This window comes from Leopardus geoffroyi, chromosome E1 (assembly GCF_018350155.1).
Source record: "Leopardus geoffroyi isolate Oge1 chromosome E1, O.geoffroyi_Oge1_pat1.0, whole genome shotgun sequence".
Lineage (NCBI taxonomy): Eukaryota > Metazoa > Chordata > Mammalia > Carnivora > Felidae > Leopardus > Leopardus geoffroyi.
In genome coordinates, this window is record NC_059330.1 from 932785 (window position 1) to 957299 (window position 24515).

A 24515-nucleotide genomic window follows, 5' to 3' on the forward strand; every position below is an offset into this window, starting at 1 on the left:
TGGGGGCGGGGCGCGGCGCGATGGGGCGTGGTTGAGGGAGGGACACAGGGCGGAGCCGCACACTCACGCTTCCTGGAGCCGGGCTGCAGCTCCTGGACGCGGTACACCGACAGCCGGCCGACGCCCCCGCACGTGGAGCCTTTCTCCCCTTTGCACTCGTGGTTACAGGCCTCTGGCCCGACGCTCGTCACAGGGAGCCGGTTCCCGCAGTAGCACTCCGCCCCCGCCTCCAAGCCCGCGTAGACATAGGACCTGCCGGGAGAGCGCCCTGCTGAGCCCCTCCCTGCCCAGGTACCGCAGCACCCACCGAGGTCTGGGTCAGGATGGTCTCCGGTCAGATCTGGGGAGGAGGCGGGGACCGGGGCGGTCGGCACACGGCTGGCCTTAGGGGCGTTTTCAGCCGGATGTGAGGGTCATCGGCTGAATGTAGGGGAGCAGCCCTTCCTTGTGATAAACGAATCCCATCAGCAGCCCTCCCACCCTCGCTCTGGTCACCCTGAGCTTTGTCCCCAAGGCACCGCCTGCAGGAGCTGCGGGTCCAGCGCCGCGGTGCGCTGTGTACCCGCTTGCGGCTCCGCAAGGCCAGAGCCCGATTCCGTGGCACGTGTCAGTCCCCCTGGTGCAAATATCCCAGCGCAGAAGACTTCAGCCACGGAGGGCGCAGCCCCGGGCTCACGACACTTACAAGACTTCAGTGCCCGGGCTGAGATGGAACGAGTCTGAAGCACCTGCCGCCAAAGGCGGTCCTCTACCTGCTCCCACTGTGACGGGGACCCAAGTAAGCCAAGATCACAAATGGGACCTGCTGCGTGCCACACGGGATGTTAGCTCTGGAAAGAGGCCCACAAACCCAGACTGATCCCCGTCCGGCCGCATGCTAGCCGTGTGGCCCCAACCCCCACTGACTACCGCCCAGTCTGTCTCCCCAACTGCCGGAGAAGGAGAGGACACCGTCGCTGTCAGTTTTAATGCTGTCCGAACTGTAGAAGCCCCTCCGAGCAGGGACCCGCCCTTTCCTTTCCGGGCCTCGGTTTCCCTGTCTATAAAATGGGCGCAATTAATTGCAACCAACCAGAAGGTGGTGAGGACTTACGCCACAGCAAATGTGGACAAATCTAATGTCTGAGAAACAACACACGAGGAGCCCCTGCCGCCTCTGGTGCCCCCCGCTCCCGAGTGTGAGCACGCACGCGTGCACGCCCACAGTGAGCTGGGTGCCTCGGCGGGAGGGGCCGCTCCAGCCACACTGCTGCTGTCTGCTAACAGCAGGGGGAACAGGCAGCAGCAGAATCAGCAGATCTGGCTGTGGAGTCCGAGAGAGAAATACGCTTCTCCTGGGGAGCTAGAAGGGTCCCCGGAGACATGCGGGCAGAGGCCCTTTACTGTAGTTGAAACACCGGAGGAAACCGAGGCCCAGGGAAGGAGGACAACTCACTAATGTGGCGGGGAGCCCCTGCTCTCCCTGCGAGCCCGTGCCCTCGTCGGTCGCCCGCGGTCTGATCCGTCCAGCTCCCCGGCCGCCACGGACCGCCTCGCTCGGGGACCGTCTGAACCTCCTTCCCGGCGGACTCACACTCACCGCTCAGCGCACGCATCCTGGCAGTGGGAGACGGTCATCTTTCGCAAGTCAAAAAACACGGCCCCCTTCAGGGTCCTGTCCCGGCCACTGTCACTGAAGCATCCGACGTACGTACCTGCGGGAAGCGCGGCAGAGACTCAGGCCCCGGGGACGGGAGGGGTCCTAGCCGTGGGACACCCCCCAGGACTGACCAGCCGGCCCAGGCTCTTCTCAGAGGCCCCGGAGACCAGGCTGCGGCCTCACCTTTCTCCGTGTCTCTGGACCCCTCCGCCTCCTTCGTTTCCTGCCTCTCTCCTCGGTTAACGGCCCACCGTCCCCACAGACGCCTGCCAGGGGCTGGCGTCAGCCTGAATGCCTGGTTCTTCTTCCGGCCCCAGCTCACCACGTCTGCTGGCTTATCACCTCCCCTGGACCCCTCCCCGCCATCCCTCCCCGCCCTAGGTTTGGAAAGGCCTCCCTCCACCAATGTCCTGATGGGCGGTTTCTGTCACCTCCTTATGACCCAGAGGGAAGAAATCAGTTACGGAAAGTCTGACCTTCGCTAAAATAAAGAACTGGCAAAGGGGAAGAGCTATTTCCAGAAAACACCTGCGGTGCCAGGGGGACGTGTCAGCAGCGTGTGCGGAATCGACGGCACCGAGGGACGGCTGAGCCCTCACCCGTCTGGGCATCGCCCCTGGAAGGGGACGCGGGGGGCACGTGATCCCGCCAAGCGGTGGTGCCGCTGCCCCCACGGTAACATGGCAGAGGGAGCCTGGAACAGCCCTGCCTGTCACCCCGACTCGGAGGGGTCTCCCAGAGACGCCCGGGGCGGGCACGTGCGGTGTGTGGACGCACAGCCACGTTGTGCAGGAGCCCACACGGTCCCACGCCGCATGCACACGCCGCGGGCAGTGCCGAGACGTGGACGGGGCACCCACGATACAGACGCTGTCCGTCTCCCCCAGGACGTCCCACAGGACACCGCACGGCACACGCAGCCTCCGAAAATGGGCTGCCCCTGGCGGGGGGGGGGACGCTCCCAGATGGCTCCACGGTGGGATCACCCACCAGACCGGGAACCCCGAGGGCAGGCGAGGCTCCCGGCTGCCCCTGCCAGGATCATGGCCCCGAGCAGCGTCCCCGGTCCCCCTGCTGAGGGGTTTGCAGAAGTGGACCCACCAAGCCCGACTCCTGGGACCGAATCCAGAACAACCGTCCTGTCTGTGAACACACCTGACGCCACCTCTGACCTCAGCTAAGTTACAGCCACGTTCTGTGCCTCAGTTTCCCCAACCGTCCAACAGATAAAGGCCCACCCACCTGCCTCACCCGGCACCAGCCCCTTTCTTCCTGCCCACCCTCTGTTTCCTGCCTGTCCTTGACGGGCGTTCCCGACCACTCCAGCCACCGCGGCCACCCCTTGCTCCCGATTCTTAGATTTTCTGACACGGGTCAACACCCAATGACGACGATAATGCTTATCACTAACTGCTGTTGTTAAAGCTGCTTTATCCCCATGCGTCCCGTGTCCACCAGGGCCCTGCTGGGTCTGGCACACCGTCAGCACCAGCCCCCCCCCACCCCAACATCAGGGGTGGCCCAGGGCTCCCGAAACCAGGCCGACACGCTCCCAGAGGCCGGACGCGGCTCCCGGGCCCCGACTTAGGAGAGGCAGAGCGGGGGAAGGGGAGCAGGGTCGGTCGAGGCACGCAGACACCTCACCTGCAGGACGTGGGGGCAGCGGGGGGAGCAAAGGTCACCCTTGTCAAGGTCTGCCCGCCGGGATAAGCCTGTGTGTCCCCTCAGCCCCAGGACGCCCATCACACGTCGGGCCTCACCTGCTCCCGCTCAGGGTCCCCAGGGTCACATACGTGTCAGCAGCACTGAGACCCGAGTGGCCGCAGCGGGAATAAATGCCTATCCTTGGCCGGCTTACTCAGCGAAAGAAAACTAATATTTGAGAAATTTCTGGCGTGCTGCTCGGCAAAGAAGAACGTCTATTACGGTTTTCAATTAAACATCCAAAACATAAGCTCAGGGGTTGTTAAACATTTATCACCGTTGATGGGAAATTAACCGAAAGGGTGTAAAGGGGGCCGGGCTCACGACCCCGAAGGCCGAGGCTGGCGGGTGTGAAACGTGTGTTCGGGGGCGGGGTGAGGGGCACGAATCTAGGCCCTTCCCCCCCAGGCTGCGAGGCCTGGCCCGTGCAGCCCCCTCCCTGCCTGTGCCTCAATTTCCCCATCTGTAAAGTGGGCTCGTGGCCCCCCGGGCTCACAGAGGGTTGAGAGGGGACACCACCTCCTCATCGGGCGGCCGTCTGGAGGCGGAGGTGAATGAGTTCTTGGGCGGGGACGGCCATCCCTGCGGTCCTGCGCTCTAGCTGGTGGACTGGAAAATAGTAGCTGCACAGTTAACACACGAAGGAGCGGTAAGGGGAGCAGCCGGGCCTGGGTTCTCCGGACAACGAGGTACAGCCCGCGTCTGACGGGGCGGCCGGGTCTGGGGCGGCAGGGGGCGGGGGTGCAGGAGGCCCGGGACCCACGCGCGCGCTCCAGCGGCGAGGGGGGGAGGGGAGCCTCCCTCCTGGAAAAACACCGAATGACTCCTCCGGCTCTGACAGAGGCGAGGGTGTGTGGCGGAGGAAGGACGTCCGAGGGACACACTGGGACACATTCTGAGGCGGATTTATTACTTTCGGCTGAAACGGAGGCAATGCATTATTGTCTGTGACTCCGCATCTGTTCATTTGCACATCAGAATGGACACGCCGTGAGGCTATTAACGATGGCTTTGGAGATATTGGAATGTCTTTGGAAATCACTATCAATAAAAAACAAACTGGCTACGGAGAAGTTACTATTTCTCCCCTAGTAAACTTACTGACATTTTATTCCATTATGGATGTTGTCCAAGGTATAATGAAATGCTCGGTGATTGATGGGGCCTCCTGCGGCTTCCCGGGCCTTGCAGGAACCCCTTTCAGGAGCATGGCGGGCTGCCCGGCCGCAAAGAGACGCCCTCTTTGTCTGCGGCCCCAGCAGCTGGCCCGCAGGCCACCATCCGCCGTGAGGAGCCGGTGGGGGGAAGCGGGGGGGGGGGGGTGCTCCAGGCCAGCGCCCCCTTCTGTGAAGCTCTCCCTCCAGCCCCCTGACACCACGGCCTCCCCAGAACACAAATGTATCCTCACACTCTAGGGGGGGAGCTCAAACCTGTTTTAACAGCCTACAGCAGAGGGGGTGCTGACCCGCTGACCGCTCAGGGCCCCCAGCATCCTGCAGGGGGAGCCTCAGACTCCCGCTGCACCAGCCACTAACCCTTCACGTGCTGGGTCATGGGGAGGCTGGGGGTCGCTGGGGAGGAAGCCAGAGAGCTCCCACGGGGCATCCCAGGGGCTCGGGGAGGTCACCGGCCCAACCGGCCCACCACGGCCAAGACCCTGCTGCTCCGTGCGACCCTCCGGGCCCGTGCAGTCTCTCCCGTCTCCTTGGCCATCGCTAGACCCCGCCCACGGCTTCTCTAGGTCCCTGGACACGGCTTGAACCCAAAGGTGCCCCCAGGGCCGTAACTGGGTCGCCCGAGCCCTGCCCTCTGCTGGCTACATTATAAAGACCCTCGGCCCGTGCCCCAGTCCTGCGGTGCAGATCTGGTTCTGCCCCCACCCTGGGCTCCTCGAGTACACAGAGGATACTGGACCGGTACATGGATCCTCAACAGGATGGACTGAGAAACAGCGGGGGATTGCAGCAAATCTGTTCAAGGTCACAGAGTCAAAACCCGGCAACACCAAGACAGAAACCCAGGTCCGTTTTCAAAACCTGTGCTCTTTCCGTGGCTGCCTCTAGAAGACTCCGTGTTGACTTTGTCAGCCATTCACATTTTAGTCTAAATGAGTGGTGGTGTAGTCTGCCTAGAGACCCAGCTTCCTGGTGTGCTGGGCGGGTCTACAGAAGGCAGGCCTGTGTAATGTGAGCTGCAGAATCAGTTCCTTGTGTCCCCCTCATTCTTGGGCAGAAGCCTCGCTGAGGAATCCCACAGCAAGGGCTCCGACCTCTGTGACCTCAGGAGAAACTGCCTTCCGTGGAGACAGGAGCATAGCATCCTCCGGGATTCACTCACTATCGGGGTCGTTCCTCCCCCACCACTGGCTGGAGGGCCACCGGGCTCCTCCCTCTCTTCCCTGGACCGTCTCACCTCCTGAGAACAAAGCCAGACTCCCAGGCCCTCGTTCCCCCGCAGCCGCCCCCAGGCTGCATTCTGAGATGCGCGCCCCCTCCGAGTCCCTTCCCTGGCCGCCTTCTCTTCCCTGCCTCGTCCCCACTTCCTGCCGGTGTCCTGGGGCCACATCCCAGGCAGGCCACGGCCACGGGGAACGCAAACGCGGGCAATGACCCCGGGCAACTGTGCCGCAGTCCTCCGAATCGTGTCTCCCCCGCCCGCGGGCCTCCCCCCCAGCCCAGGCAGCCACGGGGCGGGACCATCGAGCGCCACCCCCCCAACCACCCCTCCCCCACCGCCCCGCCCACGCGAAAGGCAACCGGGCCCGGGCACCTACCTCGTCCCCCGACGACGGCTGGCCCGGGGGCCTCGGGGCGCAGGGCGGGCGCCCCCTGGGGGTCGCCCACAAAGTGGTGGAACCAGCCTCGCCGCGGCTGGCGCAGCTCCGGGTTCCGGGTCCGGAGCCAGCGGGGGCCGGGCCGGGCCCGGGCCGCGGGCCCCCGCGGCACGTCCATGCCGAGCGGCAGGTCCCGCGGCGCCCGGCTGTCCAGCAGGCCGACGCCCAGCGCCACGGCGGCCACGGGGAGGGCCTGCAGGGGGCCGGGGGCCCGGGGCCCGGGCGGGAGGGCCACGCGCGCTCGCTGCAGCAGCAGCAGGCTGCCCGTCATCAGGTAGGCGGCCGACAGAAAGAAGAGCAGGAACCGCGTGCGGCGAAGCAGCTTCTGGAGCCGGAAGGAGGGTTTGGCCATGCCCCTGGGCGGCAGGGCTCCCGGCCGGGGCCCCGGGCACGGCTCCTAGCGCCCGGCCGGGGGGCAGCCCGGGGTCTCCAGAGGCCTCATGCCCGCATCCTGACGCCCGCCGCGCTCCCGCCCCGCTGCCGGCAGGTGCTCCGACGACTCGGTCACGCGGCTCCGGCCACGGGGCCCCGCGGCTGCGGCCTCCGCCCCAGGGTCGCCGGCCTCGCCATCGCCGAGCTCCGGGATCTGGAAGAGCAGAGAGCGCGCGCTGACACCGACGAAGGGCCCACCGCGGCCCCCGCGCCAGGGCCAGGAGCCCCTCCGCCCCAGGGCCCGGCAGTGCTGCGGGAGCACCCGACACGGACGGGGGGGCTCGGTCCCCGCCCGGCCGCCGGCCGCCGGCCGCGGAGCGACACCGGCCCGGTCCGTTAGGCCCCGGCCTCCCCGCGCACAAAGCGGGCGTGAGGCCCTCCACTGGGGCCGCGGTGAAGGAAGGGCTCAGAGGCGGCTCGCACCGAGCCCTCCTGGCGTATCATCTCATTTAACCCTCGGGGCAACCGACCAGCCGGGTGGACACGGTCGCAGCCCCGCTTTACAGGTGACGCAGAAGGAGGCAAAGGCACACAGCCGGCGAACCGGGGAGCCCAGCTTTGGAACGGCGCGTTTCAGAGCCTGTACTGCGGACGGCCCGGCCAGCGATCGACGCCAGCACGCACAAGGGCGCCCGGCCCAGGGCGGGAGTACCCAGCGGGCGCTCGATACATGTGTACGACCTGCCGAGTCCCTCCCGGGTGGGCACGGGGACGGCAAGCTGTGTTCTGGGAACTGCGTCTGCAGAGGCTTCAGCACAAGAGAGGGGGTGGGGCCGTGCACCTGCTACGGAGCCTGCGGCACCTGGTGGGAAGGCAGCAGGGCGCCCGGAGCGGCCTTGAGGGCCGCCCCTCGCTGCCCCGGGGCCTCGGCGCTCACACTGGGCGCGGGCCCCCGTCGGCGGTGCCTCTGAAGTGCGCTGCGAGGGGCCGGCGGGGGCCTCTGCAGCTGCCGGGAGCCGGGCGGCTGCTCCCGGCTGCCCCTGAGCACAAGGACAGTCTTGTCCCGGGAAGAAAAGCTCCCAGCAGCGTGACTAACGTGGCCCGGGACCCCCGCCAGGCCCCGCAGCCCCTCAATGACCACTCTGTGCGCAGGGAACAGCCAGCCTGGTGTGCGTGGAAAGACAATGTTTGGGCTCTTGTGGGCTGGCGTTCCCGGGGCGGCCAGACCGGCACCACCCTTTCCAATTCAACCCCCAGCCTCCACGACCTGAGCCCCCGAGAGTGCAGGGACCCCCGAGGCTCGGGCGGGGGGGTGGGGGGGGTGGGCTCGATAATCAGCAGCAGACAGTAGGTTTAAACTCTGAGCCGGGAAGCCATTTCGGCTGGGCCTCCAGACCTTTTATTTTCTCGTTAAGCTGGTGCACGCCAGGCCCGCCCCGGCCAGCCTCGTCAGACTTGTAAAACCACAGAGAAAATCCCAAGAAATCCTGCCTGATCTCCCTGCCTCCAGCCTCGGCCCTCCAATCCGCCCTCCGCGAGGCCGCCAGGGTGATCCTCCTAATGCACAAATCTGATCACGGTGCTCCCCTGCTCAAAACCCCTTTCCATAGCTGCCCGTGGCTTCTGGGATAAACTCCAAGCTCCTTAGCATGACACACAAGCCCCCATCTGGCCTCGTCTCCTGCCAAGCCCCTTCCTTCGGCTTCCCGTCTCACGTGCGTGTGAGCACGCACACACGCCCGCACCAAGATCTGGGAGGCACCTCCTGTGCCTCCACTGCCTCCTGTGTCTCTTCCACCCTCTCGGCCCAGCGAATCCCTGTGTGTCCGCCAAGGCCCAGCCCGGTGTCTCTTCCTCCAGGAAGCTCTCCCTGACTACCCCCACCCCCACCCCGCCACCACACACACACTGGTGCCGACCCCTGACCCCAGCAGTCAGCACCTGGGACAGCTGGGCCGTGAACAACTCTGGGCCCGGGGCCGCCCCCTAAGCCTGCCCATTCCTATAATTCTGGTGCCCGCACGAGGCCTGGGCAGCGCAGGTGCCCCGAGACCCTTGTTCTGAGTACACTTTGTAAGCTGACTGAGCAGATAAAGTGACAGGCACATCCCGACACCAGGAACCCGATCCTGTGGGGCCTGAAGTCAGAAAAGCATGGGGACACAGAGCAGCCCGGCTCCTTCAGGCACAGGGACGCGAGGGCGGCCTGCTGGCCCGTCCACGTTGTAATTCTAGGAAGGGGTTTCCAGGTCTGCTCACAAAGGGCTCCCGGTCACAAGACTGGGATTCTGTCGGCGAGAATAAGCGGGAGAAGGGAGGCCTTGCCGTGGGAAGGAGAGGCTCGGAGAGCTGGGGCGGAGGGCGGGCGGGTCAGCAGTTCGGGGTTGGGAACCACGGTGTGCGGTGGGTCCCGCGCCGTGCCGGGCGCAGGACTTGGAAACTCGCCACAGGAAGCGAGGGGTGGCCGGGGTGCCATCAGGGCCCATCGGTCAGGATTCGAACGACCACACCCGGCTTCCCCAAGGACCCCCAAAGTCCCCCCCAGGGCCATCCCGTCCCAGAGGGGCCTCCCGGTCTGCGGAGGGGGCCTGGGCGTGAAGGTGGGGACAGCCACTCTCAGGGTCCTATAAAGCAGTGGCCACCCCGGACCTTGAAAATCGCGCAGCTGGTTCCGGGCCCAGAACGCCTGCCTCGGGCGGGGCGGGGGCTGGCATGCCCTGAGCGTGAGAAACTCGTCCCCTGCCCTGGACCGCCAGTGTCACACTTGCCGTTGACCCCTACCCCGTCGCCTGTCCTCCAGGCTGCTGGCCCCTCCAGGCAGGGCCCCGGCCACACCCCCAGATCCCAGCGCACAGCCAGCAGCTTGGGGATGGAAAACGTCTCTGGAGTGACCGCAGGTGAGCGCGGCCTGGGGGTGGCTGGGTGACCTACAGCCGCTGCACAAGGGGCTCCCGCCAAGCCTCGAGGCCGGCGGGACCTGCCAGCCCCCGGGGGCACACCCACCACGGCCTGTCTGCACGGCCGGGGGCCCACCCCAGGCTGCCAGTGCCTGCTCATTCCCAGTGCTCCCCACCCCCTGGGCCGTGCTCCTCACCTGCCCCATCCCGGCTACTCCGCATGCCCCCTCCCTCCCTGCGGGCGCCACGCTGGTCCCCATTTGAGAGCCACAGCCGCCAAGGCCCCGCGATCGGACACCAGGGCTAGCCCGCCCACGCCGGCTCCAGCCCCACACCGGGCAGGACTATTCTGGAAAGGAGTTCAGGGCGCCCCCACCAGCACCTTTGAAAACAAGCCAGGTCCAGGCTCAGGGAGACGGTGCCGTGCATGGCGTGCACCACCCCCCCCCCGCGCCGCACACACCCCTGATGTCGCCGTGGGGGTCAGCGTTCCGCCCCCCGGGCCCCTCCTCCGTCCACTCTGCTCTTCCCATGGGGCCCCTCCCATCTCGGAATCCAGCCAAGTGCTTCAGGGGGACGGGGCTGGACATCAGCCCGGAGAAGGGCAGGCAGGGCCTGGGGGAGGGTCGCCCCACTCAGGAAGGAGGGAGTCGGGGCAAAGGGGCTTCTGGGGGTCTCGGGAGGGAGCTGGGGCCTAGCGCAGGTGGGGACGGGAACACCCGAGCCCTTTCCTGTTACTTTGCTGCTGGCTGGGCCCCAGGGCGCAGCAGGTGCCCGGCCTGCAGGTGGGACCGGGAGTAGGACACAGGCTCCCGCCTCTCAGCTAGGCTGAGGGGTCCGGGGACTGGGCAGGTGACGGTGGCAGCGGGGAGAGGAGAAGGGCAGCCCGTGGGGCCTGGGGGCTGCACAAAGCCCTCGGAGAGGCCGGGGCCTGACTCCCGGCCGCCGGGGTTCAGTCACGTGACTGCCTCCGTTCCCCCTCCCCGGCCAGAGAGGACAGGCGGTGGCAGGTGAGGAGGGAGACTCCAGAGGCCCCCAGAAGCAGGTCCGCACCTGTGGCCAGGGCAGGGGGGACGGGGACCCTCTGGGCTCAGAGCCACGTGCTCCCAGTCGGGTGAGAGCCTTAAAGACAAAGGAGCAGGCCCAGCACCTCGCCCTCCCGATGAGAGACGGGCGGTGGGGTCCCAGCAGCTGAGTCCCAGCCTCTAGGACCGGCGGCCGGCACGGTGGGGAGGAGTCCTCAGGTCCACATGAGCCTCCAGCTGGGCTCAGGGCTCTGGATTCGCCCTCCTCTGTCTGTTCTCACCCCTGCAGGCCTCCGCCCTGCTCAGCTCCGGGCACATTGTCTGGATACTCCCCTTCTCGCAAAGGCCAAGCCTAAGAAAGTGATCTTTCTAAAGAAGGAAACAGAAATGCTGCAGCCTCCAACGTGTCCCCAGGACTCGGACGGCCAAGCCCAGGCCTCTCGGTCGGACACCCAGTCTGCCAGCCCCTTCCTCTCGAGGGTCCTTCCAGAAGGCCGTGGCCCAAGCACAGTGCCCCCCGCCCCCGTGCCCTTCCTCGTACGGCTCGCGCATGCTTTGTGGCCATCAAGGTTCAGGTCCGATGCTCCCTGAGGCGGAGCTCGACGGCGGGACGGGATGCTCTGTGAGCTGACCCCGGCTGACGTGTCCCGCCTGGAGTGAGCGCTCCGAGCCGCTCTGCCCACTCTCCCTCCCGGCCCGCGAGCCCCCCACGGGCACCTCCGAGTGGAACACAGGGCAGACCCCCAGGAATCGGTGCCCCCCGCCACCCTCCAGGGCTCAGGGGAGAGGGGCGCGTCCGTCCCCTACTCGGGAGTGGAACCCTCTGGAAACAGCCCATCGCCACCTCTCTGGTCTATCGCTGGGCCACCTCTTTCATAGACCCCTGTCTTGTTCCTCTGTTTCTCCCACCCGATGGCGAACCCTTGAGGGTTATTCAAGCCCCTTGGGCGATTCGGATGAATCTGGGCAGGCTCAGCCTCGCCCCTCTGGCTCCTGCGGGTGCTGGGATGGGGGCCTGGGCGCCGCTGTCCTCAGCACCCTCTGGGCCCCCTCAGGCCAAGACAGCCGCCCTCTGGGAGGGGCTCAGGTCCCCGAGGGTCTGTCTCCAGCAGCAAGAGAAGCCCAGGAGAAGGAAGGGGCCCTAGCAGCCAACAGGTGTGCCCGCGTCGGTAGCTCACAAAATGAATCCAGCCTACCCTTCCACCCACATCACACGTCCACACGGCAGGCGGTTCTCGCCAACCACAGTCTCCGCAAGCAGCACGCTTCCGATCATTGTGCGGCGGCCTCCCCGCGGCCGACCGGGGTCTGAGCCAGACCGGAGCACGAGCCGCGAGTGTCTACGGGGGAACCGGCCCTTCCCAAGAGTGCCTGCTCAGGCAGGACCCGGTCCTGGGCTCCAGGCAGGGGGAGCCGCCCCTGTGACTCGCTCCCCGGGGCTGGGCCTGAACTGACCTGGCCAGAGACTGGCGGCCGGGACAAGCACCCCCACCTGCCTGGGCACACAGGAGGGCAGGGATGGGGTCTGGCCTTCTGCCTAACCAGGCTTCTTTTCCCTTCCGGCGGCTGGGCTGCAGGCCACAGGACACACCCCACAGGGCTCCGGCAGCCGCCGAAAAGGGGGAGCCCCTCACCCCCAAACCAAGCTTCCAGGGAGCTGGGAAATACTCATGCTGGGGATGGGAGCACGCGGCCGTGGGCGGGGGCTTCTCCTGGGGAAGGGGGGGCTGCCGGGTCAGCCCCCCACCCCCAGCCACTCGCCAAGCTTCCTTCGGGGAGTGCCTGGGAGACGACCGCTCTGCTGCAGCTTACAGGGGCTCTGGTGGCCACTAGGCACCTTCCCCAAGGGGCTTCTGAGGCCCCAGCCGAGGGTATGGGGGGGGGGGGTGAGGGGCACACTTGGGGAACCTCCCCTTTGCCTCCTCTCCTGCAGTTTGCAACCATCAGGAAGGGGCCGGCTCTTCCCTCCTGCCTCCCTCCCCACGGCCTCACTCCCTTCCCTTGCCCGGGGCCTCCCAGGCAAATCAGAGGAGAAAACAAAAGGCCCATCTCCTGAGCCCGACCTGGGACCCTCCCGGTTCCAGCGACAAGAGGGTGACAGGTCTGCATCTGTCAGAAAAGTACAGCAGAGTTCCCAGTCTGTCCATCTTCGCAGCAGCCCCGGAAGGGCGCGGGGCCGTGGAAGCCCGAACCCCGGTGTCCAACCTGCCCCTGCTGAGACAAGGACGCGAGTCCCTCTGCGCCACCCCCTACCCCCGGGGGCGGGGGCGGGGGGCGAGCCAGCACGCGCTACCCCGGGCACCAGGCCACCGGCGGGGCCACCCTGAGGCTCCAGACTTAAAAGAAGAACGCAGGGAGCAGCCCCCAGTCCCGCTGCGTCCACACCTGGGGAGGTGCACGGCTCCCTCCACTACTTGGGGTAATTTTCCGGACAAGATCCGCGAATACCTACGTGTCGCCTTTGCCTCTGCCTCTGTTCAAGTTCACCCAGAGACAGCGGGCAGAGCCCTCCGCTGACCGGAAGCCTCGCTCTCTGGGCGAGTGAGCGGCTCCTGCCGGAGGCAGCGCGCACCCCGAACCCCGCGCTCGCCCCCTGCCCGGCCGGATCCGCCTCTCTCCCTCCCTCCGCGGACACTGACGGTCGCCGAGGATTCCAGGAGGGGACGCCGCGTCCAAAGCTGCCCTGCGCGCCCCCGCCCGCCCCCGGGGGCCCCCTCCCGAGCGCCGCCCCCGCGCGTGCACCCACACCCCCCTCCCCGGCCCGCCGCCCGGAGCAGGTGCACCCCCGCCGCGCTCCGGCCGCGTCTACACAAACTTGTTCGCGGGCGGCTGGGAAGGAGCGCGCCCGCCCCCGCCCGCGCGGGGGGTCCCGTTGGGGGTCCCGCTGGGGGTCCCGGCGGGGCGCCCCGGAGACAGGACTCACTCACCCCGCGATCGCGGCCGGCTGGGGCGCCCGCTCCCGCGGCCACGCGCCCGCTCCCGGGCACCGAGCCCCGCGGCCCCGCAGCGCCCGGAGCCCCGGCGCCCCCACCCTCCCCCCCCCCCCCCCGCCGCGAGCGGCCCGACGCACGCCCCCCCCCCCCGCTCCGGGCACAGGGCGCCGCCACCAGGCTCCGGGGCTGCGGGCGACCGGGCGGCGCGGGCGGGCGGCGGGCGGGCTCTGCACATGCTCACTCGCGCGGCCCGGGGACAGCGGCCGGCCGCCGCCGGGTCCTAGAGGCGCCCGCTCGGCCCGCCGCGTGGGAGGGGTCGTGCTGGGGGCGGGGGCCCGCGGGAGGGAGCGGGCGGGCGGGCGGGGCACGCGCGCACACGCTCCGCCGGGCTGCCACGCTCACTCGGTCGCAGACACACAGGGACAGACGCACCGTCTGGTGCAGACACTGAATCCCGGCCCCCGGGCCACGCCGACAGCCACGCTTTCTCACGCGCGCGTGTGCGCACACACACCGGGCTGTGTCCCGCTCGCTCGCAGACAGCCCGGGACGCCGTGGCAGGCACACACACAGTGTCGCACAGACACACGCGGGGCCACCGTCCCACGCACATCTGGCCGCGGACGCCCTCGTGCACACGACAGGCGGGGACAGCCGCGCACACAACCGCCAGCCTAGGAGCGGGCGAACGCACGGACACCATCCCCAACCCCCCCCGCCCCGCACACTCAGGGCACGACACCGGCGACTGACCCACGCCCTGACAGGGTGCCCCACGGAAGCAGGGCCACACACCCGGGGTCAGCTGACGGGGGCGGGCGCACTCCTGTGTGGTCACACTGGGCCACCCACAGGCGCACGCACGCACGCTCGGAGGCGGACAGGTGCGCCTCCACACTGCTCTCCACAATCCCCCTCGTGAAACGGGGCTGGTCCAACCCTAAGCGTTTCCCCTCCAAGCGTCCCCCTGCCCCTGCTCCCCACAGTCCCCCAGCCACGGGGCCACCCCTGTGGGCACCTCGGCGGTCCCGTCCTCACCCGGGGCCGGACGCCCAGATGCTCCAGGAGGCTGAGGACCCGCACAGGCGGTGCAGCTGGTAGGGCTCTGGTGGTGCGGCTCTAACCCGGCTTCCTGAGAGGCAGCGTCGTGCCTCTGATGACCGCTAGGGGCAGAGCTGCTTGGCGAGGCTCCCAGGAGCCTGTTTTCAACAGGTGCAGGGGGATAAGGATTGGCCCGGCCGGGGACGGGGACCAGTGGGAGCCCCGCTTCATGGCGGTCAGCCAGGTGGCAACCAGAAGGGAAAGGGGCTTGCTCAAGGTCACACAGCTAGCAGGCCAAGCCCCGGAGTCAGAAGAGAGTCGGCCCCCTCTGGAGCCCTGGGGACACCGGGATGGGTGGCAGGGGTGACAGACGCGTCCTGTGCCTCCCCGGCATTCCTGGCTTTGCAGAACAGCCCCGTGCGTCTCCCTTACCGCGTGCGCATGACTGCACCCGTGTCCTGCTGGTGACGCCGCCCCAGGCTCCCTCCTGCCCGTTATGTCCCTGGAATCTCACAGTGAGTCAGGGGCTGCCTTCCCGCGGCCACTTTACAGAGGAAGCGCCCGGGGCCCAAAGGAGGACGAGTGTCCGAGGCCCACAGCGAGCGGAGCCCAGGGGAGCTTAGCGGAGAAGTGACGTGGCCGCGGCCCGGAGGAGAGCCGCCTCAGGAAAGAGAAGGAAAAAGCCTGCTGGGCATCTGTGCCACTTCTGTGCCCGATGCCACGCCGCTCCTGCTGCGCAAAGCCCTCCAGGGACGCGCACCGCCTGTGTGTGGGAGACAGGAGCACCTGCTGACTCTGGAGGGATGCGGAGAAGGGAAGAGGGTGGTGGGATCCAGGAAGTGGTTGAGAAGGCGTGGGGTACGCGGCTTGGGTCACCTGTAAGGGGTGCGGATGGCCGGGAGCGTTTCAGGGCCGGGATGAGGTCCTTCTCTGTGGCAGTGGTGACAGATCAGAGGACATGAGGGGGCCACTCGGACTAGGCTTGGTGGGGGAGCCGCTCCCAACCCCCCGTCCAGCTCTGCCTCGCAACTGTCACGTCTGCATCGCCGGGACTGTTCGACACCTATCTGCACGTCATCTCAGCCCGTGTCTCGGAAGGTACCCTCATACCACGGGGGGCTTCTCTGATGGGCCCACGGCGGTGCTGACGTGTCCAGGTACCGTTCAGCGAAGCACCGCCTCCCAGTCCCCTGCAGGTCCGGGACCGGGGACCAGACCGTCGGCTCGCATCTCAGTCCCACCGTGTTTGGCTCTCGATTCTATCTGCTTCTCTCCCTGTGGATCCCAGTGACTGGACCCCAAGTATTCACATTGCCTCCTAGCTTCCTGTCATCTGCTGGGTTATCTACCCATCCATTGTTCCACCCACTCGTGCAGCCATCCAACCAGCCTTCCTTCCTTCCTTCCCTCCACCATCCATCCATCGTTCCCCCCACGCATCCAGCCATCCAACCAGCCAGCCTTCCTTCCTTCCCTCCACCCATCCATCCATCACTCCCCCCACTCATCCAGCCATCCAACCAGCCAGCCTTCCTTCCTTCCCTCCACCATCCATCCATCACTCCCCCCACTCATCCAGCCATCCAACCAGCCAGCCTTCCTTCCTTCCCTCCACCATCCATCCATCACTCCCCCCACTCATCCAGCCATCCAACCAGCCAGCCTTCCTTCCTTCCCTCCACCATCCATCCATCACTCCCCCCACTCATCCAGCCATCCAACCAGCCAGCCTTCCTTCCTTCCCTCCACCATCCATCCATCACTCCCCCCACTCATCCAGCCATCCAACCAGCCAGCCTTCCTTCCTTCCCTCCACCCATCCATCCATGCATCCACACATCTTCTCACTTACTCACTGAGCAGGGCACCCATCGTGTTAGATTTTGTGTCGAACGCCAGAGACTCTGAGAAGAACCTTCACCGAGTGTCCAGTGAAGCCCTGGACCAGGAAACACACCCGAAGCAAGAATGTGCCACCGAGGAGGAGGTCTGCTGTATCATTTGGGTGCCCGCAGCCTCACCACATCGCCACTTGGTCTGCGCTGTCCTCCGGCAGCAGCAAAGAGCAAGCGGGTGCTGGCTGCATGACACCAAGTCAGGAGGAATTCAGGGAAGGCTCCGTGGAGGAGGTGGCATCTCAGCTGCCTCCTAAGGGAGAAGAGAACACTCTCTGGGGTACAGGGAGCAGGGGCCGGTCCAGGCAGGGGGCCCCCCGTGTGAAGGTAGGAGGCACGAAACACTCAGTGTGTCGGGGGAGGCGCAGGGAACCTGCCGTGCCTGCTGGGAGGTCGGCGGTGGCAGCAGAGGAGGCTGGACCCGGACTGGCCGGCCGAGCCCTCACTCAGATCGCTGACCCCAGCGGGCAGGGCGGGGCTGCAGGCCCAGCCGGAGCCACCGCCAAGGCGCCTGGTCCTCAACCCCGGGAAACACGCATCTGGTCACCTGGGAGCCGTCAGCCCCGCGTCTCTGCCCCCCGTCGACGGAGGCAGCCTGGTCGTCGCCGGCCTCAGGGTGACAAGCCCAGTCGGGGGCGGGTCCCGGCTCCCCCCCCCACCACCACCTTGAGAAAGTCGCCAGCTCTCTGAGCCTCTCTGTCTCCATCTCCAAAACGCACCCGTTGCCGGGCTCTTGGGAGGACCCCCGGAATGCTCGCGGTCTGCCGCAGGGTGAGCCCGCAGCGCATTTTAGCAAATAGCGTATGGAGGGCTCCCTCCCGAGCTTCTGCGATCCGGAAACGCCACGTGTGGGTGCTTTCTCGACCTACGAGGCTGCTGCGTGCACCTCCCCGGGGAGCCCCCGCCTGGCCGTCCAGTTCCCGGTGGCACCTGTGACCTGGGGCGCCTGTGTTCTTGTCTGTCACCTCCTTCCCGACGACCCCCGGGGCCCCGCAGCCAGAATTCCCGCCACCACGGAGCCAAGGAGCTCTCTGTCTCGTTCAGGACTCTGCTCTCGGGGTCTAGCTGAATTCTGGGCACATCGGCACCCTCGCTAAATATTTATTAAATAAATAATTGATTGATTTTTAAAAATGCGGTAAGTCTAGCGTGACATTTTTTTAATGAATCTGACTGGGTCCCCGGTGGTCGCCGTGGTTCTTCTCAGGAATTCAGGTGGTGCTCCCTCCTGCTCAGGTCACAGACTGATCCCCGTTTCCGTCCAGCCTGGCCATCGTCCGTGGGGTCCTGCCCGCCGCGTGGGAGACCCCGGGGTGGGGTACGCATGCCCCCCCCCCCCCGTGCCGCAGCCCCCTGCCGCGGGGTCGCGGTCGGATGACGAGGCACGGCGCCCGGCCCCACCGCCCGGAGTGGCCCTCGAGGCCGCGTCGCGGGGGGCAGCCTGCCTCGGGGATGGAGGGAGGAGACCGGCAGGGACCCTCTGGCAGCACTCGGGAGGAGTGGACGTGCGGGTTTTGCAGCGCCGTGAACTGCTTGGGCCCGCTCCGCGCACGCAGACCCCCGCGGGATCGCCTGTTTGCCCGCCTCTCCCAGGACGAGGGGCCACAGTGGCCTCGGCGAGCCTCCAGAGAGGGGAAGTCTGTCCACGAAAGGGGTCGTTGGGTTCCTCCCGGTCCTCGGGAGTCTCCGCGGCACAGGGAAGGGGCCATGGCGAGGCCGCGGGGGCCGGCCGGCCCTCTAAGGGGGCAGAGCGCAGGGGAAGCCGGCCTCTGGGGCGGCCCCGGCTGTACCCCCGGGGGACCCCTTCCCGCCGACACGTGTCGGAAAATAAGGTCTATCCGTGCAGAAGAAACTGCTGTTGGCGCATGGGCCTTCACGTGGTTTCTTTCCCCCGAGGGTCCGCGCGGGGTCGGCGAGGTCCTCACGAGCGCCGGCCGCCACGTGCGCGGGGGTGTCAAGGGCACGCTCCCCGCCCGCCAGCGCCCGCCGGCGTCCCCGCGGCCTGTGCTCCGGCAGCGGCTGGGATGGGGGACCCGGGAGCCAGGTAGGAGGCTCAGGGGTGTGTGTGTGAACCCGCAACCACCCGTCCCGCTCTCCGCCTCCCGCTGGGCCCGGCCGGCGGTGGGAGGAGCCCGGGTTTGCCGGGGATGTTGCTGTACACCCTCCTCCTGGAACCCCCACCACACGGGCTGTTGCAGTGGCTGAGCCCGGATTGCAGGGCCACCCGTGGACGGCTGGCTTCCGTGGCTGCGAGGGGCCCATCCCCCACCCCCACGGGGCCCCGTCCCTGTGTCCACTCACCTGCCCGCCTGCGGGCACGCGGCCACTGTCGCTTCTCCACCCAGAGGGCCTTCTGGCCCCTTCCCCGTGCGGCCGCCTCGTGGCCACACGCACGTGCTCGCCCTCCGTGTCGGAGACGAAGGAACGTTGTGGGAGGAGAATGCTAACTCACAGAGGACACGGCCGATGTCACCGCCAGAGCCCCAGGGACCCGGGAGGGACGGGGCGGGGGATGGCTGCTTGTGTCTGAGAGGCCCTGGGCCGCATGGGGGGACCTCGAGGACAGGCCAAGGAGAGAGCCAGCCTGCCGTCGGGAGAAAGCTGTTCCAGGCGGAACATGTGCAGGAGCACAGGGCCAAGCTACCTGGACAGAGCATCCGCCGTTCCCTAGTTCCTTCTGTTTCCTTCCGCGTGTGACCCCAAGGGGACCCGAGGGAGGGGCCTGCTGTGAAGGGGAGCGAGACCGCTCCCCGAGTGCTGTGCGTCCGAGGCAGAGCCCCTCACCTCGCGGAGCCTCAGTTTTCCCATCTGAGAAGTGGAGAGAAGGAGGAGACGAGGCCCCGGGGGTCCTCAGCCCGGAGCCGCCCGCCTCCACCGTGCCTTTGTCATTTCTTGTCCTCCCCACACGCTCCGACACTTTGCAGTTATATCTTCCTTTGGGCCCTTTTCCGTTCGCGTCCGCCCTGGACGCCAGACTCAGACCCACAGGCAGGGCCGAGGTTCGAGAACGCGGCTTCCCCGGAACCTGGAGGCGTCAGCCGTCCTCTGTGGATGGGATGCGGGCAAGGGTGCGCCTGATGGGGGGAGGGGGTGTGTGTGTAGCTCGGACGGGCCTGCTGCCCCTCCTGCACCAGGTGACAGAGCAGCGAGGACAGAGGAGAGCCCGAGGGCGGTTCCCGGATGAGGGCCACGCAGGTGGGTGGGCGGCCGGGCCAGGGCGGGTGTGAACCTGGAGACTGGGGAGGCGGGGAGGAGGGTGCTGAGAGGTACCCGTTGGCAGGTGGGCGGGGGCAGGGTGGACCTGTGGGGAAGGCAGGGGCGGGGGTCCTGACCCAGGCTGCCTGTTGTCATGGCAACCGCGGCGGGCGTGTGGGACCCTCTCTTCTTGGTTCTGTGTGTATGAGTTGGACCCACAGAGTCTCAGGCTGAGTTCCAGACATTTCTGTAGCCACCAAGCCTCCTTGGAGTCCCCAGGTGAGGCCCACCCGGCTGGTTCCCCGCCCGGTCCCCCCTCCCCCCGCCTCCCGCCTGCCGCGCCGAGGGAGCGATGACAGGGCTCAGGTGGCCGTCAGGCTCTCGACGCGCCTCCACCCAGCTCCCACCCAGCTCCAGGGAGCCAGGAAATGGAAAGTGACAGCAAGTGCCAGGAGCCACTAAGTCTCTGTCACCTGGATTTGCAGGCAGACGGAGCCGTCTCCAAGTGAACACAGCACTTCGGAGCCACCCGCGCCCCTGCAGGCGCTGGGCCCCGCTGGCCCTGCCTCCCGCCCCGAGGTCGGGCCCCGCCGTCTCCCGGACCCTGCCCTGGAGCCCGCGTCCAGCCGCGGCCGCCCCGACGCCCCGGGACTGCCCTCCCTGACGGCAGGCCTGGCCCCTCATCCCGTCACGGGGACTGTCTCCTCAGAACCCACCTCTCCAACACGCTCTGCAGAGATAACCTCCCAGAGTTTCGCCTACGGTGACACCGACAGTTCCGGGGCCAGACTCCCAGGAGTCATCAATTACTCCATCTGTATTCAATTTCCTCATCTCCTTCCATTTTTGGTGGCCAGACTGAGGGGTTTCAGGCAACCACGTCTTTCCCTAGATGGCCCTGCTTTTCCCAACAACTGAGGCAGCGTCCTGTCTGTTACAGACTTCGGAAGGAATCTTCTCCAAGGGAAAAGTTGGAGAAAACTAATCTCCCCTCAGGCGCGGGCGTTTATATTTTCTAAACTGCAGATCTGACCAAGTCACTCCCACTCGGGGTCCTTCAAGGTCCTGCAAGGTGGGGACCCATGAACCAGACCAGGCCTGATCCAGCCGGACCTGCTACCCACCTTTTGTCAGCCCCACCCAAGACGCGACCGGCAGCCCCTGGGTTAAATTCTTTGACTCCCCCAGGCTGGGTTGGGTGCCCCCAATCCCAACGCAGGCACACACATACACACACACGCAGGCGTGCTCCCACGAGCGTGCATTCGTGCGCCCACGCGCCCACGTGAGTCGATACACAGAGGTGCACACGTGTATGGCTGCACGCGCAGTCACACAGGTGTATGGCGCGCGTGTGTGTGTGTGTGTTGTGATCGTAACACTGGTAGTTCATTCTTACCGGTGACGTGGGGTCCTCTTCTGCTGGTCTGTCCCTCCGCGTCCCAGTGAGACACCAGTGGGAGCGCCCGCCCGGCCGTCCAGAGGTCCTGACTCTGCCCCTGCCCCAGGGTGGATGGGTCCCTGCCCCTGGACGAGGCCCGTCTCCCAGGAGGAGACCAGGCCAGGAGGGCGTGGCCCAGGCGGGGCGGGCTGAGCCCTGAGCTTGGGGGGGGCAGGGGGGCGGGGGGGCCGGGAGGCCGGTCTATCAATCCCCACCGCAGCTGGTGCGGCCGCACAGCCGCCCAACCGCCCAACCCAGCTTATTTACGATGCTTTTAGCTCCGAGCAGACCCATTTCCGAACTCCTCTCCGAGATATAAATTATCCTAAGGGCTGATTTGTATCACCGTGGTCGGACAATGCCTAACCAGAAATCAACTCCTACCTTTCAGCAATTTCAATCCAGGGAGAGCGATGGATTTTTTTTCCCCCTCCCTTATTGAGCACTTCAGAAAGGGGGCTGAAAATCTTCAATAGGTTTCGTTTTTAGGGAAGGCAATTTTGCCTTATTAGACACTGTCGGCTTCAGAAATATGCTCACTAATGACTTCTATTTAAATATTTTCCTCCAGCTGACAATTGTTCAAAAATACCGTGTTAATGGATTCAGCATGCCCTAAGTGGGTGCTCTCCCCCACCTCAGCCTCTGAACTCCCTTGGCTGGGCCCTCAACCAAGTCAAGAGCTTCCCAAGCGGCCCGTGTTCGAGGACCACGCCGTCAGAATCACGAGTAGCAACGGTCCCCTCGCCCTCGCGGCACCCACGGCCGTCGGCTCTGTGTGAGCACAGACTCAGGAGGAGTCGCCAGTCCCTCAAAATCCTTCGCCGGCCCCCCGGCTCCTCCAGGGTGAAATCCAAACCTCCGGGCTTGCACAAAAGGCCCAGCCTGCCCTCAGTGGGACCGCGACACCCACCGCGCTCCCTGTCGAGCCCCAGGCAGGGAGTGGAGATGCGGGCGTCCGGGCTGCAGGCCTGCACCTGCTTTAACGCTGTCACCTCGCAGCTCTTGGTCGTGTGTGAACGAGGGTCCCCCCACACCGGCGTCTTCCTCAACGCGGCCACAGGGGAAAACGCGTTAGCTCACAGCCCTCTGGCTTTTCCTGAGGGTTCTACCCACCGGGAGGAGGTCCCCGATCGGGTCTCAAGGTCCTGCAGAGGGAGGGAGGCCTGAGCGCCGCCCCAGGGTCAGGTGCTCTCAGCGGAGCCCAGACTGAAGGACCACCTTACGCTCCAGGATGCCTCGTGCCCGCCACACCTGTCTTCCACACATGCCTGTATTTCCCCGGAGGGCCACCAAAGGACCACGCGCTCCTCGCCTTCGCCTTCTCCGCGACCCAGTCCGGTGCCCGGAACACGCGTTTTGTTGAACGAAGGAAGGCGTGGGTGATGGGGGAGGGGCTCGTGCCGGGACCACCGTGCAATGTCAGGCAGGAAGTTCGTGTGAGGGGTCCGGGGGAGCCCGCCCAGCCCCAGCCCTGCACGCTCGGGCGGGTCCGTCCGCCCCCCCCCCCCACACACCTCCAGAGCGACCGCGGCCTCCGTCCCCCGCTCGTTCGCAAGCGAGCCAGGGCTCCGTCTTCTGGAACGTGCGGCGTGCAGCTCCGGGATTCGGGTTGATTTCTGCAGGAGGCAACCCGCTCGCTCAACAGACTCTACACTCCCAGAAATGATTAAAGGAGCAGAATTAAATTCGCTGGGGCCGGAGGGCAGGGAGCGCAGGGAGCGCGGGAAACACGGCGTTCCCGGCAGGGCCTCAGCTCCTGGCCGCGGTTGGAGATGCCGGAGGCGCTGCTCGGTTATTTCCTTGGGTCCAAAGACCGGAGAGAGTAACAGAACCTGACCGGCGGCCGCGATCCCCTGAGCCGAGGGCGCTGCGGTGGCCGGGGGCTCTTGGTACCAAAGGTGTCTCCGGACCCCGACCCTAGCCGTCCCCCCAGGTGAGGGTGTGAGGGCCGGGAAAGGGCCCGGCGCGCGGCCTGGGATGCAGGCTCCCGGGCCCCCACCCTGAAGAGCGCCTCCTCCCCCGGCCCGGCTTCTGAAACCCCCCTTCTCCTCGTGAGCCCGCGTCCCTCCACCCCCTTGGCAGCCAGCCGCCAGCCGCCCCGGCGGGGGCACCGGCATCCCCAGGGCGGGTCCTCGGGCCAGCTGCCTGCTCAAGTCCAGATCTGTGGGCCCCACCTTTACTCCCTGTTTGCTCAGCTTGGGCCAAAGCCAGGTGGGGAGCAGCTCCTAGCTTTCCCGAGGGCGCTCCCAGATCCCGAGTTTTGCTGTGCATCAGGAGCCGCGCACACAGCGGGCATAGCTCCTGGCCTGAGGCGCGATCTTTCCGCCGGCACGGAAGAGAGGAAAGACAACCATCCAGCCTAAGGAGAGCTTCCAGAAACCAGCAAGGTCAAAGTGCCCTGCCCAAGGTCACAGCCACAGGCTCTGGCTGTCCCAAACCTTCCGTGTATGTGTTTGGCTTCTTGAATTCCAGTCTTTATTATTATTATTATTATTATCATCACTTCCTAATGGAACAAATAATGAGGATCTTTGTGGAAGCTTTTTTTTTTGAGTTTATTTATTTATTTTGAGAGATACACAGACAGCGTGAGTAGGGGAGGGGCAGAGAGAGAGGGAGACACAGAATCCGAAGCAGGCTCCGGGCTCCGAGCTGTCAGCACAGAGCCCAACACGGGGCTTGAACCCACGAACCGCGAGATCATGACCTGAGCCGAAGTCGGACACCCAGCCGACGGAGCCACGCAGGCGCCCCGCGCTGGGGAAACTCTTAATAAATGGCACCCCTCCCAGATTTTGAACAAGTTGTAAAATAAAATAAAAAGCAAAGATAAAGACAAGCATATCGGGTTTCTTGCTGCCAGACTCCAGGGGGAAAAGGCGGCTTTGGGGCTATTCGGTGAGTGGTTTGCTAGAGCTGACCCCGCCCCAGTCCTGACCCCGCCCCCAGTCCAGACCCCGCCCCCAATCTGACCCCGCCCCCAACCCGACCCCCTCCAGCAGGGGCAGGTCCAGGCTCAACCGCAGAGCGTGGGCGGCGGGATTTTCTGGCTCAGAGTGAGCGGGGGACCCCAAGCCCCTCTTTCCAAGCTGCACTTCCCAGAGGATGTTCTCGGGGAGACCCTGCCGCACGAGAGGGAGACTCAGGGGACCCCCCCCCTCCCGGGGAACACATCCCGCTTGGCACGTGGATCTGCTCGGTTCCGTAGGGCAGCCGTGAGCCGCACACGCTGTTTACCGGCACAAATTAAGATCGAATCGAAACTGGTCCTGAGCCCAACGAGCCACGTTTCAAGGATTCAGGTGCCACGTGTGGTCAGCGGCCACGTTAGACGATGCGGAGTCACCGAACGCTTCCGTCCCTGCGAGAAGTTCTCGGAGACTGCGCAGATCCGGGAAGGGTTTCTCCGCGTGGGCACCACCCACACGTGGGGCCTGGGAACCTTTGGCCGTGGCCCCTGTCCACATACTGTGGGGGGTGGGGGGTCCGGCAGTATCTCTGGCCTCTACACACTCGATGCCAGTAGTGCCCCCCACC

General features: G+C 66.2%; 1 protein-coding gene across 8 annotated transcripts in view; it reads right to left on the bottom strand.

Moving 5' to 3' along the window:
• WSCD1 (WSC domain containing 1) overlaps positions 1-14535 on the bottom strand; it is a 31024-nt gene extending 16489 nt beyond the window's left edge. For 2 of the 8 annotated variants that reach the window (XM_045487323.1, XM_045487321.1), the window contains exons 1-4: positions 13398-13515; positions 6117-6762; positions 1580-1694; positions 68-252 (exon numbers count right to left, since the gene is read on the bottom strand). In XM_045487323.1, coding sequence (XP_045343279.1) covers positions 68-252; positions 1580-1694; positions 6117-6528 — 712 coding nt within the window. In that variant the 5' untranslated portion in view covers positions 6529-6762; positions 13398-13515. Of the gene's footprint in view, positions 1-61; positions 253-1579; positions 1695-6116; positions 6763-7389; positions 8358-12533; positions 12672-12922; positions 13156-13397; positions 13517-14441 lie in introns of those variants that run through there. The other 6 variants (XM_045487318.1, XM_045487316.1, XM_045487322.1 and 3 more) reach the window with 6 other exon arrangements.
• Positions 14536-24515: the final 9980 nt, after the last annotated feature.